Source organism: Chiloscyllium punctatum, chromosome 17 (genome assembly GCF_047496795.1).
Source record: "Chiloscyllium punctatum isolate Juve2018m chromosome 17, sChiPun1.3, whole genome shotgun sequence".
Taxonomy (NCBI): domain Eukaryota; kingdom Metazoa; phylum Chordata; class Chondrichthyes; order Orectolobiformes; family Hemiscylliidae; genus Chiloscyllium; species Chiloscyllium punctatum.
The window spans coordinates 60,984,691-61,006,804 of NC_092755.1; the positions used below are offsets into that span (position 1 = coordinate 60,984,691).

The following is a 22,114-nucleotide window of genomic DNA, read 5'->3' on the forward strand; positions in this document are numbered from 1 at the left end:
ACACACACACACAACTTTTTCCTGCAACCTTTTGACAGGTTCCCCCTTTGCCTTGTACAGGATAATGTTGGAGAGATTATCTGGGGATGGAGGGGGGGTGGTTTAAGGTACACGCCTGTGTAGAACTCCAAGGAAAGTGTGGGGAGAGAGAGAGAGAGAGAGGGGGTGGGAGGTCAGTCATGCACCCCCATCAGTTCAGGACTGTTCTCAGGACCACTTTTAATCACTGTAAACAAAAAGCGCAATCAGTGTTAGACACACGTCTTTGCTGTAATGTTTCTGCCGAGACCTTGAGATCTCCTTTGGATAATACTATTTTTGGATAATTGGTATTCGGATAATCGAGGTTCCTGTGTAGATGGTTTGATTGCAATTGGTACGTTTTGAGATTGAAAATTAATTTTTTTTTGTGAGTGTGTCTTTTTTTTAAAAAAGGTAAAATTACTGCACTTGAAAGAAGCATTCGTCCTGACATTCCACATGTGTAAGAACAGTAAAGCTCTTGTTTAAACAGATTGAAGGTTATTTTGTTACCAGTTATTTACTGAAGGTTCCTTAATGTTGAAGAGTGAAAGCTGTTAACAAGGAATTACGGATACCAAGAGTATTATACTATCTTAAAGATAAGATAATAAGAAGAAAGTCCCAATAAATCAGTATGGAATATCATTGTCATATGTATGATTATCATCAATACTATCATCATTGTTTGAGTTTGTGTGATCAACATGAAGAGATTAACACTTAACGTCAAAAGCGACAGCTATGATGATTTCAGTCATTTAACAGGTGGTATTTTCTTTTACAGTAGGTACTTCAGAATAGCAGATTTTTGGGAGGGAGGGAAGTCCCTGATCTTCAGTTAGTTCTGTAATTTCAGCACTTTCACATTATTTTCAACAGAACAGAATTTGATTTATGAATACCCATTTCTCTAAGTCCTCCCGTGAACAAAGCTTCTACATGAGAGTGGTTCTCAAAGACATTTTCTTGGCATTCTGCACATCAAGGTGGCTTTACAGTAAGTTGTATACAGTTTCAACTTGTAAAAGTGACTGTTCCAGACTGAGTTATCGTTACCACAGTGGGAGTTGATCAATCCAGAGTGTTAAAGTAGACACATCTATCATCTTTTATCTGATGCAATATTTAATGCTGTTGACTTCTATAGGAAGGACGTTGATAAACTCGAGAGGATGCAACAAAGATTTACAAGGATGTTGAACAGACTGGAGGGTTTGAGCTATGCAGAGAGGCTGAATAGGCTGGAATCTTTTTCCATGGAGCATTTGGAAGCTGAGGGGTGACCTTATAGAGGTCTATAAAATCATGAAGGGCATAGATAGGGTGAATAGCCAAGGTCTTGGGGAAGTCCAAAACTGGTGGACATAGGTTTAAGGTGAGAGGGGAAAGATTTAAAAGGGACCCGAGGGGTAACTTTTTCATGCAGAGGGTGATGCATGTATGGAACAAGCTGCCAGAGGAAGTGGTAGAAACGAGTACAATTGCAACATTTAAAAGGCATCCGGACGGGAATATGAATAACTAAGGTTTGGAAGGACATGGGTCAAGTGCTGGCAAATGGGACTAGGTCAGATTGGGAAGTCTGGTTGCTGTGGATGAGTTGGTTCAAAGGGTCTGTTTCTGTGCAAGATGACTCTATGACAGGAAGTGCTGGGGAAAATTAGCAGGTCTGGCAGCATCTGTGGACAGCAAACAGAGTTAACCTTGAGTTTACTGAGACTTCTTCAGAACATTTCACAGATACTGCCAGATCTGCTGGGTTTCTCCAGCAACTTCTGTCTTCATGTGTTGCCAGCACATTTTCTGTGAAGTTACAGCAGAAATGCAAGGGCATTCCCAAAGGCATTTTTCACCAAATTTGTCCTTGTATGATGCTTCCAACAAGAGTCCCATTTGTGGCCATCAAAGCTGACATAACTCAGCAATATTTGAAAGTGCATGTAGCATTTGCTGGCTGGTACTTTTCTCAATTTTGTGAGTGTGTTGGATCAAAAGAGCTGTTTTGGTAGACACATTTTAAATTGCAGCATGGTGGACTGTCATTCCCTGCAATTTGAATGAGATGCAAGTTAATCGCAATAGGGGCTTACGAATTTAAAGTTCATGGAGGGCCACTTGGATCTATTCTGTGAAAAAAGGAAAAGAAGACTTATAAAGCATCTTTCAAATTCCAATGCCCTTTATAGGCACTTAAAGTGTTGTGAGTATTTTGATATAGAAAATGTGGCAGCCAACCTGTACTCAGCAATTTTCTAGAAGCAACTATGATATTGTCCATAGAATGTAATTGGTGATATCCATTTGAAGGGTAATTATTGACTAAGACAACAGGAAAAAATCCCTTACTTCTCTCTGAAGCAGTGCTCTGGGATCTTTTTAGTACACTTAAAATGGGAGAGACCCTGTTTTAATATTTCAATTGAAAGCTGGTACCTCTGACAATGCAGCACCTCCTTGGTTATGAACTGAAGCATCATCCTGTAGTCCTGTGCTGAAGTTTCTAGAGCACGATTTAAACCCGAAACATTCTGATTCAAAAGGTCAGAGTGCTGTTACAGACAAATGCAGCACTCCTTATCCAGCCTAGTTGAAATTCACAGTTACATTGTAAAGTGCTTCCAGACAGTGGGTGTAAGATTTGTATGTGTGCCAGGATACCAACAACACAAATCAAGCATCAAATTCAAGTCAGGATATTTATTTCTCTTTTAACAGGTTTGCTTTACAAGCTCACAAATTAAATGCATCAGGAAGACTAATGTCATGAAGAATATATCTTATTTTCACAGAAAGATTAAAAGAGCTGGTACATAATATTAACTGAAACCTCCGACTCCCGTGCAGAAGTAGACAGAAGAATTAGATACCAACTGGCATTATCGAACAAGTGTGCAGTCTGTTCAACCTTGTCCTTCCTATTTTGTTTGTTCTAAGACATTCAAAAACTATTTGGGTTGAAAGCGTTCTGACAAATACAAACACACCTATTGAGTTGTTATACGTGACTGATAATTCTAGCTACATTTGATAATACTGAACATTAACCAATGCATTTTTGGCAGCTATAATTTATCATTGGGCGGTTTCATTTAATTCAGATTTTCATTTGAAGCATTATGATTACAGGCCCTTAATCACAAACACAGTTTCACAAAGTTTTGTATGGAATGGTTTACAAAATAAAAAGTAAAACAATGAGATTGTTCACACTACGCACGGCAGTTCCATAAGTAGAGGCTCTGCTACCTACTCTATATACATAAGTTAAATAAATAGGGCAAATAAATATTAAATAAATGGGAACAGTATTGACCTTTATTAATATATTTACAGTGCATAGTGAAAATACAATTGATCGAGAATTAGCAGAAAAGATTTTGGTATATTTGCTAATTAGACATGACAACTTGAAATAAATACCATCAGAGTGCAAAAAATGGAACAATATTAAATGTCTATCAATAACTTACTAAAGATATTCGAGGGTGTATTAACCCGCAGGATACGGTTATTTTCACTCACTGGCAGAATGCCACTGTTGCTTTTTTTTCATGGATTTGGTGCCAATCAGGGTGGGGAATGTTCACTCTGGGTAGCAAAACACTTTACCATTGCAGGCACTCTGAGTCATCATCAAAGACTTCCAAGTCAGGTACAGAATGGGTAGAGCACAAACCCTTGCACTCTACCAAATGAATGTGTGGGAGATTGAACCATTGAAAAATACCTCTGTCTACATTTGGAGATGCTGGTGTTGGACTGGGGTGTACAAAGTTAAAAAATCACACATCACCAGGTTATAGTCCAACAGGTTTAATTGGAAGCACTAGCTTTTGGAGCGCTGATCCTTCATCAGGTGGTTGTGCTGATGAACCACAACCACCTGATGAAGGAGCAGCACTCCGAAAACTAGTGCTTCCAATTAAACCTGTTGGACTATAATCTGGTGTTGCGTGATTTTTAACTTATGGCTACATCAGTGCGATCTGCTCTTACCTTGTCCAGCAGCCAGCTGAAGGCCAATTATAATCTTAAATGGAGCACATTTATTTGACCAGGGCATCTTGTTTGAGACTGTCCTGATGTTTTATACCCTTTGTGCTTCGAGTGACTCTTGTACAAAGCCCAGTCTGCATTAGAGTGCAGTTTATGTTACCTTCCTTTTAAAATACATAAGGACATGTTGAAGGTGAAATGAAAATACTTTCAATAGAGTCTGAATTCAAACATATTAACTAATTGTGGCTATCTCATCCCAGTCACATGTCTTTCTCCTTTTAACTTGGGTGAAGTAAAGGTTCATCTCCGACTCCAGCTCAATCTTTCTCAGATCCCCAACATTGAAGAACTCTTTAACTACCTCAGAATTTTTTCTCACCTATAGACAACCAGCTAGTAAAAAACAGCTTGGCGCCACCTGCTCATTGTTACTGCTTTACTCCTCTCTCATCTAATTCATTTAAATCTTGGCAGCTTGCTGCACTGTGGGCCATTGCCTTGGTCTAATGAGGTCACTTCTCCAATAATAAAGAGAAAAGGCTGAAAAATTCAAGGTTTACAGAAGGAACAGGTTCTGGTGAGGACTTTTAAGAATATTTGGAACAAAAACCCTAGCCTTCCTTCATCCCTTGCATTATTTAATTATTCAGCACATGGACTCTATGTCCAGATTTGTTACAATTGATCTTTTAAAAAAAACACCGCCTTAACCAGAATCAATTCACAGACAGTAAACGCTCACTTTTAAACAGGAGAAGCAGATCAGACTGATTATCTGCAGATTTGCGGTCTCTTGGAATCTTGCCACATTCTGTGAGTGGACTTGAAATTATAGCTGTTAATTAACAACTAGTGCTGTTTTCTGCTGGGGTGTGGAATTGTAACAGCATCCTGCTGCCAAATGCAGCCAGCAAGGTGGCAGAGTGTGCAATGTTTCAGTGCACTGTAGTTGATCTACAATGGCGAGTTTGCAATCCACAGACACTGAATTCAAGAGAAATGGGTGTACTTGGTATACCTCAGGGTGAGGGGGATTGGGGAGAAGCTGGTGGGAATGATGGTGGGAGGGAACCAGTGTCAGCTGTTCTCACATATAACCTTACTCATCATCGCTGTGTGCCAGGGCCTAAGCTTCCTCTGAAAATAGCTCCAGTGCACCTGCTGAGACGTTACAACGTTCATGTCGAACTGCTACAATTGGCACTGTGAACTGACTCTGTGTTGGGACCTACACAGCCCTTTGTAACAATCAGACCAAAACATGACGGAGAGATTACTTCAAGTTATTTGATCAAACTTGGCATAAGTTTTTTTTTCACAAAAAGTAAGGGATGGACAAGGAGAAATGTGAATCGGTCTGGCTGTTTCACATGTGCTGCTGTGACACATTCGCACACACCAGATTCCACACGTCACTTAAACAGTAGGAAACCAAAATAACAAAGAGGTCAATCTGCAAGTAGGCAGCAGGGAGGGATGGCGGTGCTAGGGGAATGTAGTGCTGGAGGTGGGAGGGAGCAGGGAAATGTGATGCCAGGGAGAATGTTCAGCGTCGCAGGCTCTCGTAGCTACCTGCGGAATCATAGCTCTTGCTCCTACTGCGGCTGCTGCTCCGTCTGGCTGAACTCCGGCTCCGGCTCCGACTCCGGCTCGGGCTCCGACTCCGGCTGGGACTGCGACTCCGGCTCCTACTGGAATAGCTTTGGCTGCGGCTCCAGCTCCTGCTCCAGCTCCTGCTCCGACTCCTGCTCCGGCTCCTGCTGCTGTACCAGGAGGAATAGCTGCTGACACTGCTGGAAGATGAGGGGCTAGGCCTGTAGTACGGGATAGGCCGTTTGCGAGCACTGATAAATAAACAAGACAAAATTGCTTTTTATTTTAAAATGCTTACTGACGATTAACATGGTGGTGACTCTCAAATGTGGGAGTCCCTTTCTTAACGTATACCAGTGAGGAATTAAACACGGGTGGGGAAACAATTCAAACAATCTTGATCCCCTGTACATTCCCCTGATAGTCAGTTCCATTAACTTCAACAAAATTGTATATCAGACACGTCCTGTAACCAGGCAGCTAATGGGATGCCACAATCCCACTGGGAAAGCCCCACCCATGTTCAATTTCACACTCAGCATCTGGGAACTTTCCAAGCTGTCCATTTTTACAACAGCTGCATAATAATGACCTGAGTTCATACAGAACTGGAGCCTGAGTCTGTAGGTTTCCACAATTTGTTCTCTTTTACTGTCCCATGTATGTGTTTACGCTCGATGAAGCTTGTTAATCTTCACTCACTTGAGTGGAGACCTGATCTTACGACAGTCCTAGCCTGGCATATGCCCCACTCTATCATTGCTATCAAGTTGGACCTTCAGCTCTGGTTCACTGGAGATTGCAGGAGGGCATGCTAGGAGTAGCACTGTTTAAAAACTAGGTGTCAACTTGGAGAAGTGGCAGCACAGGACAAAATAGATGCCAAACTGCAGAAAACATCATGTGATAGATCGAGCTAAATGATCACACCGCGAAAGCTGTGGAAACATACAGTAGAGACGAGGCTCTGCATTCCATCAAGTCTCCACCAACAAAAGCTACTGTCAATCTACACTCATCCTATTTTCTAGCACTTGGCCTATAACTTTCAATGTTATGAAAGTTCAAGTGCGCGTCCAAATACTTTTCAAAGGTTGCCTCACAGGCAGTGTATTCCAGATGTCCAGCACCCTCAGGCTGAAAAAAAATTCCCCAAATCCCCTCCAGACATTCTGCTTTTCACCTTCAAAGTATACACCCCCTGTTTGTGATATTTCAATTAGGGGGTTCAGCTGCTTTCTATAAAACCTGTCTAGATCTATGCTCTGTAATCCTGACACATCCAGTCATGAATGGTGATGGACAAGTAAACAACCAACAGAGGCAGAAGCCTTCACCAAAGCACCATTCGCAATAATAGGGGAGCCTACCACATCAGTGCAAAAGGTAAGGATGAAGCATTTGCAATCTTCAGCTAATTTGATCCACTCCATGTGATACCAACAAACAGCAGACAACACTGAATACTGCAAAAACTAATGGGTCCTGAGAAGATTCTAGCAATGGTGTTGAAGACTTTAGCTTCAGAATTTGCGACATGCTAGCCGGACTGTTGCAGTACAGCTGAGGAGGTGCTGGTGTTGGACTGGGGTGCACAAAGTCAAAAATCACATGACACCAGGTTATAGTCCAACAGGTTTATTTGAAACCACAAGATTTCAGAGCCCCTTCTCCTTCCTCAGGCAGCTAGCCATTTCAGATAATGCGGTGTCATGTGATTTTTCACTCAGTACAGCCAAAACCCTGTCATCTACCTCGTAATGCGAAAAATTACTCAATTATATCCGGATGAGAAAAATCCAACCTGATCAATTGGCATCCTGCCACATATTCTTGATCATCAACAAAGGGACGGATCTCAACACTGCTATGAGGCAAAGCTTGCTCAGCAATAAATGCTCAGTGGCTCTTCTGTTTTGCACTATGACCCAGTCAAAATGACATTAATGTGGGCAAAAGCTGCAGCTTAATTGGGGGTATGCTTAAGCCTCATTATGACAGCACCACACTATTCTCTAGACAACACATTTAAATCCATACATCTGGTGGCAGAATAAATGGGTCCAGATGCCATGTGCAAGGTCAGAATTGATGCAGTGCTGGGAAGTATTGCTAAAGACAGAGAGTGATCAATGGGCAGAGTGAGAAGTGCAAGGTAAGACCAGGACACAAGTAGCAGCAGAGCTCTGTGGTGGAGAATTGGTAAAGTGGCACTTTAAAAGCGGCGAGATCGAATGGTTAAAAGAAGTTTCTTTGGACCAATCTGTGTGGTTGATGGCTAGCGAAGTACATTCTGAAGATCCCAGATGTGAACACTGAATAAATACAGAGAGGGAAGGGGAAAGGATCTTTAATTCCAGAGCAGTACTCTACTGACCTGGTGATCCGTCGAGGTTCCAGATGACTCGGTGAATCTCGTCTCCGTTTCCTCATTGGGGAGTAAGAACGAGAACGACGTCGCCTGGACTCCCGGTCTCGAGAACTGTAGTTCTTGCGATCCCGGTCTCGCTCGTGGTCCCTATCCAATTACAATTTAAAGCAACAATTGTAAAAATAACAGAAGCACAAGAGTGATGAAAACATTTCTTTCAAATTATCAGTGAATGCAGTGGAACCTTCGTTATCTACATTTATGTTACTTATCAGAATTTTCAGAAGACAAAGCCTTGCCTCATAGTTCTTTTAAAAGAATGTTTATGTTTTATTTCCTTTCTGTGTTGAATAAAACAAAATTATGTTTCTTTTGTTACTTTAACTGTGCGTGACTTCATTCCTATGTGTGGACTGTGGCTGGACCAGACAAAAAAAAAGTCAAAATTTGAGACTCTAGATTAGCTGTCAGTTTCCATTTTTCAGTGGTGGAGGGGTGATGCCTGTCCCTGGAACTAAGATGGATGACAGAAGGGTCCATTTTAGACATGTTTTAGAATTGAAAATACTGAAGGTACCGCACAATTTGATCAATGACTGGAACAGAAAAATAGGTTATCTCCCAAGGTCAGACCTTTCACAGGTATTGATGGCCTTAAATGTGCATGGCAACACCGGCAACGCAGTAAGAATGGAAGACTGAGAGAGAAAGTCACTTAAAGAAATCTTAAAATGTTCAATAAGATCAAATGAGATTAGAAAAGGCAGAACTTATACAGGAAGAAAATAAAAATAAAATTTAAAAAGAGTTGGAGATAAGAATGTTGAAAGATGGGAGAGTCTGAGAGTCAAATCTCTATGGTGACATTTAGTGGGGAGAAATTCATTTGCATGGCACCGGTGTCATGGAAAACTATATTGATTTTCAGGAGACAATTACCTGCACAGTATTCTTCATTGATAATGACTGAAGACCACAATTCAGGCCACATAGCACCACTTTCTCAGGAAAATCGATGTTAGTCTGCACAGCTCCTTTAGCTACACCAACCAACCTCCTACCATAGAATCCCTACAGTGTGGAAGCAGGCCATTTGGCCCATCAATTCATCACTGATCCTCTGAACAGCGTCCCACGCAAATCCACCCCCATACCTTACCCCTATAACCCTGCACTTCTTGTGGCCAATCCACCCAACCTGCACATCTTTGGACTGTGGGAGGAAACCAGAGCACCGGAGGAAACTCATATAGACACAGGGAGGATGTGCAAACTATATACAGACAGTCAGCGAGGGTGGAATCAAAGCACTGAGCTAACTACTGAACCATCATGCCTGCCCGATACCATTTATAATTGAATTCTTATAGAATCATACAGTTTTACAGCACAGAAGGAGATTCTTCATCACGCTGTATCTATGCCAAGTCTGGAGCTGCAGCGCAACTCGTCCCACTCCCTAGGTTAGGTGAATTGGCCATGCTAAATTGCCCATAGTGTTAGGCGCATTAGTCAGAGAGAAATGGGTCTGGGTGGGTTATTCTTCGGAGGATCGTATGGACTTGTTGGGCCAGAGGGCTTGTTTCCACACTGTAGCAAATCTAGTCAAACCTAATCCCTTACATCCTCCCTATAGCCAAGCAAACTTTCTCACTTTAAGTCGTTATTAAATTCTGCTTTGAAGGGCTTGAATCACCACACACTCAGCTACAGCATTCCAGAACCCACCCATATACTACACAAGGAAGATTTTCCTCCCATCACTCCTGCTTCTTTTGCCAATCACCTTAAATCCCTTTTATCCTGGATCCTTCTGCCAATGGGAACAGTTTGCCTATCTACTCTGTCCAAACCCCATTATGATTTGGAACAGCTCTGACAAATCTTCCCAATTTTCTATTCTCTGCAAAGAATAATTCCAGCTTCTCCACCTATATATGTAACTGAAATGTCTCAGAGTCATGCAGCATGGAAACAGACCCTTCATTCCAACTCGTCCATGTCTCATTCCTGGAACCATTCATGTGAAACTTTTCTGCACCCTCTGTGATGCCTTTACATAATTATATCCGCACTGAGTTACAAGAGGTAACCCAACTTGGTTCTTTGGTTCAGATAACTTAAACTTGATCAATTTCATTTGATTCATAACATTTTGAGATCCACATGTCATGCCTCAAGTACTGAAAGTTAGAATAAATGGGAAGAACAAATGAATTTGCATTTTAGACTCCCAAAGCTCTTCAGCACTGATGTTTACTTCATGTCTAACAATTCAAATGTTGTTGAACCATGTGACTTCCAGCGTAGTTAAAAAATAAATAGATGGGCATCTTTTCCCCTACCAATTTTAATTTGAATAACTAAGAGATGGGAACATGATTCTATAGGGTGATATGCACACAGGAAAAATCCATTGCATTAAAGACCCATGATCTTTCTTGCACAGAGCTCCTATATGTTTCTAGTGTTGTAGTGGTTTACAACAAAGCACTAAACGAGGAAATGTTCTCCATGCACTCAGAATTAAAATGGTTGCACAGGAAAGTACATGTTTAACTAGCACTTGTTATATTTATTATTCATGAATATGCTGTAGTGTAAAGATTCAATGTCAAATCTGTCAATAGAATAGTCTATATTATCGGTCATGGAACATTGCCTGACAACCAGAACTGCAGGGAAATGGTTCTATGTAAAAGCCGTATGTAAAGCTAGAAGATAATGTTCAGTAAAGTTAATCATTACCTACAGCCTACTTTGATGCAGTTTCTCACAACTTCAATCCCGAACATAATTAGACAACAATCAGAGACAGTGATATCAGATAGCGACAGCAAGCGGAAGGACAGCATGAGAAATGGCAACAAAATAGAAGAAACAACAAATGATCATAAAGCATGGCTAAATTAAAGAGAGACAACAGAAAGAGCCTTGTCCTTCCAGTGCTGTCCTATTCTTTGATCTCACCGGAGAGCTTTGAAAACATTTTCAGGCATGAATCAGGCTGAGACAGCATGGCTGAGCAGGCATTGTAGCTTTATGAGATTTCAAATAGCTTTTGGATTAGCAAAAAAAAAGCCAAATAAGAAATAGGTCAGTACCCTCCTCTGCACCAGAGGCTGTAGTGAAGAAGACATCTTGGTCATGTAGGGATTTAATGCTAAAAATGTTATAAAAATACTTGGTACATCCAACATCCTATGGAGGAATATTTTAATAAAGAGAGCAAACTTTAACAGAAGTATTCAGAGACAGAGAGAAAATGCAGGTTCCCTTATTCCTGATTTTTATAGGCAAGCTGGGAACTGCGAACATGGAGCCTTTAAACACAATATAATTCAACACTGAATTGTTGTAGGATTCCTCGAGGAGACATTCTTCAACTTTCTGCAATCAAAAATAAAACATGGGGGGATCCAAGATGGCGGCAACTCAGCAAGTCTGAGTCTATAGTGCTCCTCCCAAGACCTAGGCAAAGTGGGCCATCCTCCTCCACCACACTCACCATGTCAATTAAAAATAGTTTTTATTTAATGTAATTAGTGGTTTAGTACTAAATTTATACAGTTCAGTCTCCTGTAAAAATGATTAGGGCGAAAGGAGCCCGCAGTTCTCAGCAGGCAGGAGCCCCTCCCCCACCCTCCCCAGCTGCAGCAGAGGCGTCCGTAGCCGCCCCGGGGGACTTACCTACGGTGGCGAGCCTCGCAGAAATAATCTCCAAACTCGCTGCGAAGATTGATGCTTTCATAGAAGAGTCTCGAAGTTGATGGAATTCATTCTCGGCCGCACTACAAAAGCACGGCCGAGACCTTGAAGAAATTGAATGCGAGTCGGAGGGGCGGAGCTAAAGGCCGTGACCGCCAACGCCATTGCAGAATCGGCTGTGGATTGGGTCCAGACTCTCAAGCAGCAAGTCCGGACCTTAGAGAATGACATTGACGACCTCAATTCTCGAGGGCGTCGAAAAAATATTCATTTGCTGGGCCTTCCCGAACGGGAAGAAGAAGGCCAGCTTATAAGGTTCCTTGAACAGTGGCTTCCACAGTTATTGAATCTGGAGGCTGGATCAGGCCAGGTAAGGGTAGAATGGGCCTACCGGGTTGCAATACGCAGGCCCAGCTCGAACCAGCACCCCCGCCCGGTCCTGTTCCACCTGCAGAGCTACAAGGAGAGGCAGATGCTCTTGGAAGCCTCCAGAAATCTTGGGAAAGATCCACAAGCCACGATTCATAAAGGATCCAAGATTAAGTTATTTCAGGACTTTTCCCCAGCTTTGGTCCAAAAGAGGAAGGCGTTTGATGAAGCAAAGAAGTGCTTAAGGGATTTAAACATTCAATACTCCTTGCGCTACCCAGCTATACTACGCTTTAACCATGAAGGGTCCGTGTATAACTTCGGATCACCGGAGAAGGCCAAGGAACATTTGGACTCTCTCAGACAAATTATAAGAGTTAATTGATGTTGTTTTGCCCTACCCCCACCCCGGTTTACCCCCATTTTTCCTTTCATTATCTTACTGTTTAATATTATCTCCGGTGGGGTGAGAAGAAGGGTTTATTTATTCATCCTTTACTTAGTGATTTCCTTTCCCCCTTTTTTTCATATATATATATATATATATAGGCTAGGGGGTCGAGTTAATGTAGATGGGGGGAAGGTGGCTACCTTATCTTATTTTATCTTTGTCCTTGGGAGCAGGGTTGTTTTCCCCTGTTATTTTGTATTAATATATTTAATTATTTCTTGCTGAGACTGTAATTTTACAGTCATATATGTTCATATATGGTATTAACATTACCAAATATATCCAGCTGTTGGTGTGGGTGGGGGGAGGGTGGGGGAAGGTGGGGGATAGGGTGCTCACTGTTAGTTCTAGTTCAATAGTATACTTGAATTTTCTTTATCCTATCGTGGGGTGCCTGGGTCAAGGGTGGGGCACTGGTTGGGAGAGGTTAGGATGGGTTTTTTGAAAAGGAAGTGATGCCCTCTGGGAATAAGGGGGAAGATCTCCATTTAAATACGTTTTATACTTTTTTTTACTACTTAGAAATAGTTTTTTTTATTATATTGATCTGAATGTACTAAAGAGCTTTTGTGAATTTTATATGCTCTATGCTCGGGATGTTTTGGATAAATACGGGTTTTGTTGTGATCTGATGTATATCACTGCTCAATTTATGTGTTATCCATTGGATTTTTTTTTCTTGAATAATGTAAGAATTTTAATGATGCATTCTGGTTAGTTGTAAGTTAGATGAGTAGTTAGTTGAGTTTTGTCTTTTTTTTTCTCTTGGTATCTCTGTTTTCTTGTTTGATAGATTTTGGTTATTATTTATTTACGATTTAACTGTATATCAATGTTTATACTTAGGTTTTTTTTAGTTTTCTTTTGTAAACTTGTTAAAACATGTTAAAATTTTCAATAAAAAAAGGATAAAACATTATCACAGACTGTACAGATAACCAGTCGAGACTGTTGTGCTGGAAAAGCACAGCAGGTCAGGCAGCATCCAAGGATCAGGAGAATCAATGTTTTTGGGCATAAGCCCTTCATCAGGAATCAGTGCTTATGCCCAAAATGTCAATTCTCCTGCTCCTCGGATGCTGCCTGACCTGCTGTGCTTTCCCAGCAACACACTCTTGACTCTGATCTCCAGCATCTGCGGTCCTCACTTTCTCCCTGTACAGATAACCAGGCAGCACAAACTTAGAAATCAAAAGAGAGAAATTATTTGAGGAAACAGGGAGACTTTCTGGAAGAAAATGACTTGGCAGTACACTTAGGAGAAAGTGAGGACCGCAGATGCTAGAGATCAGAGTCAAAAGGTGTGGTGTTGGAAAAGCACAGCCAGTCAGGCAGCATCCAAGGTGCAGGGGAGTCGATGTTTCAAGAAACATCCACTCTCCTGCTCCTTGGACGCTGCCTGACAGGCTGTACTTTTCCAGTGCCACACTTTTTGACAGTACATTTGTAGGGTACCAGAGTAGTACCTACACAGGAGCAGGTCAAATATGGAAGAAGGTGTAGGAACTTCCAATATTCTGGTGTTCTCACTGTGATGGGGAAAAAGCTGCACTGGTGCAGAGATTGTCCTGCCAAACATGCAGAATGCCAAAAATGTAAAGGGAGTTGTCATTTTAAAGTTGTATTTTGCAGCAAATAGTTCACAGCTCAGAAGCTAAAAGCCAAACCCTTGCAAGTTGACAGAATTCAAGAAACTGAAGACATCAAACATATTTAAGACCTACCCCTCCAAGAAATTATAGGATCTGATAGAAACTGTTGGGGTGTGTAAATCTGAGTCAACAGGTGTAAAATAAACTAAAAACTGGACACTGGAGCAGGAGTTTAATTTCTTTCTGATACAGAACCATGATTAAAGCAAGACTTCCTCTGGTCATTCACTATACAAATTATTAGTCCATGAGGCATACAATTTAAAGTTAAGGTACAAATTACAGTTCTGCTTCAGTACAAAGAAGATTAGAAATCTTGTATATAATCCAGAACCGGTCGTAGTCATTGTTAGATCTATAACATAAAGCAATCGAGAATGCAAAACAGCCACAATAATTTAGAACAGAATTATCACAACTAACTCGAGATCTTAGGTAGTTGAAAGCAATTTTATACATGATGGTCAGATGCAAAACCAGCACAACTATTCATGCTGAGGCAAGTTCCTCACAGAAGGTAAAGGAAAAAAAAATTGATAAAAAAAGGAATCAAAACTGTAACAACGAGCCATTGAATCTGTTAGAAAATACAAGTTGGGGTTCAGCTATTGTTCCAATACTGAAACCAAAGGCTCATTTTGAATCTTACTCTCAATAACAAATGTTACCGCAACAAATGTTAAATTTCAATGGCACGTTGTGCATTCATCAGGAATCACAGCAAATCTCTCTCAGAAGACCAAGGAAATCGAACATTTTCACCTTCTCTCAATGCTCTGGAGCTTCAGAAATGTGCGGGGATGGCGAATCAAACAGGAAAGTTAACATTTTAAAAAAATCACACAACACCAGGTTATACTCCAACTGACACCCTCCTTCGACTGACTGAACTGGTCCTCACTCTGAACAACTTCTCTTTCCAATCCTCCCACTTCCTCCAAACCAAAGGCGTAGCCATGGGCACCCGCATGGGCCCCAGCTATGCCTGCCTCTTTGTCGGATATGTGGAACAGTCTATCTTCCGCAGCTACACTGGCAACACCCCCGACCTTTTCCTCCGCTACATCGATGACTGTATCGGCGCTACCTCGTGCTCCCACGAGGAGGTTGAACAGTTCATCCACTTTACTAACACCTTCACCCCGACCTCAAATTTACCTGGACCGTCTCAAACTCCTCCCTCCCCTTCCTAGACCTCTCCATTTCTATCTCGGGCGACCGACTCAACACGGACATTTACTATAAACCGACTGACTCCCACAGCTACCTAGATTACATCTCATCCCACCCTGCTCCCTGCAAAATCACCATCCCATATTCCCAATGCCTTCGCCTCTGCCGCATCTGCTCCCAGGAGGACCAATTCCAATACCGAACAACCCAGATGGCCTCCTTCTTCAAAGACCGCAATTTCCCCTCAGACGTGGTTGATGATGCTCTCCACCACATCTCCTCCACTTCCTGCTCCTCTGCCCATGAACCCCGCCCCTCCAATCGCCATCAGGACAGAACCCCACTGGTCCTCACCTACCACCCCACCAACCTCCAGATACATCGTATCATCTTTCATCATTTCCGCCACCTCCAAACAGACCCCACCACCAAGGATTTCCCTCCCCTCCCCTATCAGCGTTCCAGAAAGACCACTCCCTCTGTGACTCCCTCATCAGGTCCACACCCTCCACCAACCCAACCTCCACTCCCGGCACCTTTCCATGCAACCGCAAGAAATGCAAAACTTGCGCCCACACCTCCCCCCTCACTTCCCTCCAAGGCCCCAAGGGATCCTTCCATATCCATCACAAATTCACCTGCACCTCCACACACATCATATACTGCATCCGCTGCACCCGATGTGGCTTCCTATACATTGGGACTGGCTGCCTACTTGCGGAACATTTCAGAGAACACCTCTGGGACACCGACACCAACCAACCCAACCGCCCCGTGGCTGAACACTTTAACTCCCCCTCCCACTCCGCCAAGGACATGCAGGTCCTTGGCCTCCTCCATCGCCAGACCATGGCAACACGACACCTGGAGGAAGAGCGACTCATCTTCCGCCTAGGAACCCTCCAACCACAAGGGATGGATGCAGATTTTTCCAGCTTTCTCATTTCCCCTCCCCCACCTTATCTCAGTCCCAACCCTCGGACTCAGCACCGCCTGCTTGACCTGCAATCGTCTTCCCGACCTCTCCGCCCCCACCCCTTCTCCAAGCTATCACCCTCACCGTAGCCTCCTTCCACCTATCGCATTCCCAACGCCCCTCTTTCATATGTAAATTGCAGAACTTTTTTAAACTTATATTCTCAAGTGAACTTTAAGAATTGGTATCATGTCGGCCCAGATAATGCATTGAAGGTGTGAGGTGCCCCGTGTGAGGCTGTCTGTGCCCCAATGTTCAGACTGATTCTAATCTAAAAAACGGATTGACAGAATCTTACATGGATTCATGCAGTTTTTGAGCAAAATAAAATGTTCATAAACAGGTTGGTACACTTCAGTGAACTAATTCCAATAGCTAAGACAAGACCAGCCTGTTATTGGGAAGAGAACCAAAAAATAACCTCATTCAAATGAATAAACAGAGTTGCTCATTTCACCAGACATATTGGCTAATTCTGATCCAGGACTGCTTGCAATCGTTCAATTTTTCTTTTTTTTTTCTCCATGGGATGTGAGTGTCATTGGCAATGTCAGCATTTGTTGCCCATCCTAATTGTCCTTGAATTGGGTGGTTTGCTAAACCATTTCTGAAGGTAGCTAAAAATCAATAGCATTTCTTGGATCTGGAGAATTCCACATAAAAAGGCCAGATTTCACCCCCGAAAAGATGCTAGTAAGCCACATAGGTCTTCACAGTGACCAATGTTAGCTTTACAATCAACAGTATTAAGACTAGTTGACATTTGAATTTAATTTCCAACAGCTACTGCCACAGATGAGACAAAAAGAAAATTGCAGATGCTGGAATCCAAGGTAGGCTGGAAGAACACACGCTTCAGGCTCACTGCCTTTATTCCTGATGCTCCTTGGATGCTGCCTGAACTGCTGTGCTCTTCCAGCACCACTAATGGCAGAACATAGCAAGCCAGGCAGCAACAGGAGGTGGAGGAGTCAACGCTTCAGGTGAAGCCCTTCTTTAATCTTCAGTTCTTCACCCAAAACGTTGACTTCTCCACTTCCTGATGCTGCACTGATGCATGATTGGGCAGTATGTTTCCAGATTCAGAGAGATGGGAAATGAATATTGGTGGGAAATGCATCTAACCCACCTAAGACATGCTGTAATTGAATAGGAGGCATTGGGTGCTTCTTTGGCTTGAGAGCAATTTGCAGACTATGAGTTGGGTTTTCAGTTCACTATTCAGACAGACCACAAACCTTTGTTTATTTTATTAAACACTAAAGAGTTAGCAAAGAGGCCATGATATGTGCAGACACTTAGCTTAAGATTGAGAAGGTTTGATGCAACAAACTGAGTAAGTATTGTAAGAGAAGAAAACAGATTACAGCAGAAGCATTGTCAAGCATTCCTGTAGTGAAAGCCTCAACAAATGGACATAGCTTTTGTCAAAGATGTGGAGACCTATAATTCAATAATGACTACATATCTACCAGCGATCATAAAGATCAAGTGCAATTTAAAGGAACAAACATCATTCATAGAATGTGCTGAAGTCTGTGAGCGTTGTCTCAAAGGATGGCCAGAATATGTTCCACATAATCCTGTTCTAAAACAATACTTTGAACAATGAAGGCAATCAATGTTGTGGATGAATTGTTGATTTATGATGAGGGATTTGCCATTCCCTTGTGTCTTGGACTTGATATACTTCAAAGGTTACACTAAGGTCAATTGAGTATTATGAAGAGCTGTGGCAGAGTGCAAAATTTACTGTGGTGGCCAAGGATCTCAACATCATCAGAAGAAATTATTAAGCTGCTTTATAGAAGAACAAAAAAAACAAAGAAAATTTACAGCCCAGGAACAGGCCCTTCAACTCTCCAAGCCTGTGCTGATCCAAATCCACTGTCTAAACCTATTTATGTTTGCCATTGATAGGCAGAAGCAAAGTGAACTACTGATGTTGACTTCACATCCTTGCAGATTGTGAGAAGATCTTGGAAAGGGCCTCACCAAGCTCAGAGGAAACACATTTCTGATTGTGGCTGACTACTGTTCCAGACTGATAGGATGAAACACGGTCCAACCACTGAAGTAGCCATTAGATTTCTGATCAAAAGTTTTGCTATGTGTGGAATTCCAGACCTAGCCTTTCCAGCAAATGGCCCACAATTTACAAATGAATACTTCAGGTTACTCAGAGTCCTGAGGATTTGCCCATACATCTTGCTCACCCAAGTCAGTGTGGTGGCTCAATGGCTAGCACTGCTCCCTCACAGTGCCAGGGATCACCCGAGGGCAACTGTCTGTGTGGAGTTTGCACATTCTCCCCGTGTCTGCGAAGGTTTGCTCCGAGTGCTCCAGTTTCTTCCCACAGCCCAAAGTTGTGGATTGGCCATGCTAAATTGCCCATAGTTTCTGGGGATGTGCTGGTTAGGTGAGTTAGCCATGGGAAATGCAGGGTTACAGGGATATGGTAGAGGGATGGGTCTGGGTAAGATGCCCTTTGGAGGGTTGGTATGAACTCGATGGGACAAATGACCTGCTTCCATACTGTAGGATTCTCTAAGTTCTTGCAAGCTAATGCTGATGTTGAAACAGGAGTAGGGATAGTAAAGGCCTATTGAAGGTGAATGATGACATTAACTTAGCACTGCTAATATTCTATCCCATGCCAGAACGGTCAGGCTCCAAGTAAATTTTGAAAGGAAGGCAACTATGGGCTTAACTTGTTGCTCCAGGGCACACAAATACAACAAATCTCACAGCAGCCAATTTAGAAAGAGTAAGCGGAAATGAGGAAGAGTATGGTGTTAATCAATCAAGAAATTATAATTAATGCCATGGAATACACAATCCAGCAGAACGCCAGGAAGAGGAGTCAGTGTGGATGCATGATCAGAATCAACAACTTCATGATCTTACCTCCTAGAGACTGAAAATGGAATACTGAGAAAAACACAGTTGAAAGTCATCTTCAACAGGATGCACCAGTCATTCAGGATACCTGGAAGATGGCCTGATTAGCAAACTGACATTATCCGGTGATTCATATTCCACACTGCAGAGGTAGACATAAAACCTGGAGGCTTTGGGTGGTTCTCAACTCACTTGTAGGAGGAAGAGAAGATCAGGTAGACTAGGGAAACCACCACAATGGTCGTCTCAGTGACCAAGAGATAAAGGCAGAGACTTGGGGGAGATGTTAGACAATGCAGAATCAGAGAATAGAGATGTGAATGGAGCTGAGGTATGATTATTATGTAAAGGGGAACTTTAAATATATCAATAATTGAAAGCAGAATTGCTGGGAGATAGTTTTATGCGAAAGTCTCATGCAATGTCTTGCTTGTCATTAAAATATAATGTTTAATAAAAGATAATGTTTCATACAGCCTAACATCAGTCAATTGCTATTAACTTCAATGCCGAATATAAATAGATGACAATCATGGACAGAGATAACAGACACACAAAAACCAATGTACATATCCCACAGTGTGAATATGATTTTACAGTCTAAAATCAAACTGTAGTCAAGACATGGAACATAATTATCCACAAGGAGATTAAATGATTTCCAACAAAGATGATAGCTGTTAATCAATTTTTGTGGCTGCCTTGAAAGTTTGAAAATATTGCAGCTGACATAGAAGCAAGAATGTTCAAGAGAGCACAGGAATCTACTGAGGAGTAAGATTTACTCAATAATGCTGGATAGAGATGACCTATTGCTTTCCAAATGAGCTACGGAGAGTAGAGATTTTATTTGGAATTTGATTAATTACTTAATTTGAATGGAAATTATATATAAACTAATGAAAAATTTGGCAATACTAATCTGCCATGTCCTTTCATAAACAAATGAGTAATTTACCAGCATTGATATTATAATGGCTTGCATTTACCTTGTGCGAGGTGAACTTCTGGTACACCCCCAATTAGCACCTCTGCTTAACCTGTGAAATCATAAAGATCCTCAGTTTCTTCACTCCTATTGGCCGAAAGTGGGATTTGGGAAGACAGACACCTAAAAGAATAGTTCAACTCAATATCAGGATTGTGGAGAAATGATCAGTGTTCACAATCTGTGGACAGATCAATTTTCCACTCATTGAATACATCAAGTCTATAAACCCGGTGAAATATCCCCTAACCTGGATTCCTGCTGTATTCGCTTGTTGTGCAAAGCTATGCACTGGAAACTTAGAGCTGTAAAACAGTTCCTTAAAGTCATTACCTCTGTGGGCTGTATCTTGAATAACTGGGACTGCGTCGTGATCGGGAACTCCTGCTTCCTGGGCTTCTCCTCCTAGACTTTGGCGAATAGCTCAGAGAGCGTGAAGACGACCTGGTCAATCACAAAACAATGACTTTTGATTCTTCATACATTTGCCTTTATATCTCACTGTAACATTGTCAGTCTGAGTAGGAAAAGTATTGTAACAACCCAGCTTGAAAATTTAATTGGTCAAATGAATTTGTTTTGCAGTATTCAAGTACTAGAGGGCTTTTTTAATTGCAATATTGTTTGTTAAATTTGTTAAAGTTTGTTAAAATATATAAGACTTTGCTACTGAAATTGTCGACACTCCTTCTTTTATGTTATAGACTTGTTCCAGACCTCCAGAATAATAGTGTCAGGGGCTGTTCACATTTCTAATATTGAAGGTGGTTTTATATTGATGGGAAGCACTCTTTAATATCAATGATTTAACTCAAGGGTGGATTCTCAGTTAAATCCAAATGCCAGAAGCCAAATTCTATCACTTTAAGCATTGTAAATTATGGCTGCACAGCATTGATTTAATTTGAAACAGCAACTGGAAGAAACTAATAGCAGAGAGCGTGATTCTGAAGTCACACCTTTCAGACCACTGTCCTCCAGGTGTAAAATGGTTGCATTAAAAATGTAGATTAGCAGTGAGCTATTACTTATTTTTAGCAACCAAAGCTAAAGGCAACCCACTTAAGCACTTAGCTAACAGAATTACACCAACAGTGCAGAGCTTGATCCCTGTTCAGACTGAGATACACTTGGGGGCTAACCCCTCACCCTGCTCCACTGTAGAAATTTCAACATAGGGCATGGTTTGTCAACCCTCAAATAATTATAGCATGCTGCCTGAGAAGAAAGAAAATCCCTGGAATTGCAAACTACTTGCTATAATGGTTTTATACAGTTCAGAGGCTCAACTATTAAACCACATTCTCTTGAAGTGTTCACATTAACCATGTTTCAAATGGGCTCATGGTAAGCAAACTGCTTTGTGGTGTTCTGTGGAGTTGATTGGGTACTCTGTGACTAAAAGTCTTCTGTCCTTATCACTTCATCATCAATCATTCCCCAGCAGCAAGACAAAGATTGATAATTGGAGTATCCTCTGACTTTTACGGAATACCATCTTATCTGTAAGAGGCCTTTCAGGATTTTATGTTTTCTTTCCCATTCAACTTATAGACCAGAATCTGATAATGCTAAGATTTTGTTTCAAAGGCAATTTTGACTGTGATGTTGCACAATAACAGATTTCCTTTACGGTGCACTAATTGGGAAATTAAATTAAGATTTATTTGGAGGTTGACAGGCAAGTGGAAGACAGGACACTGGGATCTCACCTGTTCATCTAATAGTATGGCGAAAATATTTATGTTCAGGTGGGTTTGTAATTTAGCATTAACTTCTGCTGCATCTCTCACAGGGAAGCACATCCTGTTACTTGTTAACTGTCTGGATAAGTCATCATTCACACATCTTGTTGATATTTAATTGATTGCAACAATGTGCACCATAACTGGAATCCTCTGCTCAGCAC

General features: G+C 41.7%; 1 protein-coding gene across 1 annotated transcript in view; it reads right to left on the reverse strand.

Moving 5' to 3' along the window:
* Window positions 1-3,947: 3,947 nt before the first annotated feature.
* The window catches only part of srrm4 (serine/arginine repetitive matrix 4), a 389,826-nt gene continuing 371,659 nt past the window's right edge, over window positions 3,948-22,114 (reverse strand). The window contains exons 11-13 of the mRNA XM_072587294.1: window positions 20,539-20,649; window positions 7,994-8,134; window positions 3,948-5,867 (exon numbers count right to left, since the gene is read on the reverse strand). Coding sequence (XP_072443395.1) covers window positions 5,570-5,867; window positions 7,994-8,134; window positions 20,539-20,649 — 550 coding nt within the window. The 3' untranslated portion in view covers window positions 3,948-5,569. The remainder of the gene's footprint in view (window positions 5,868-7,993; window positions 8,135-20,538; window positions 20,650-22,114) is intronic.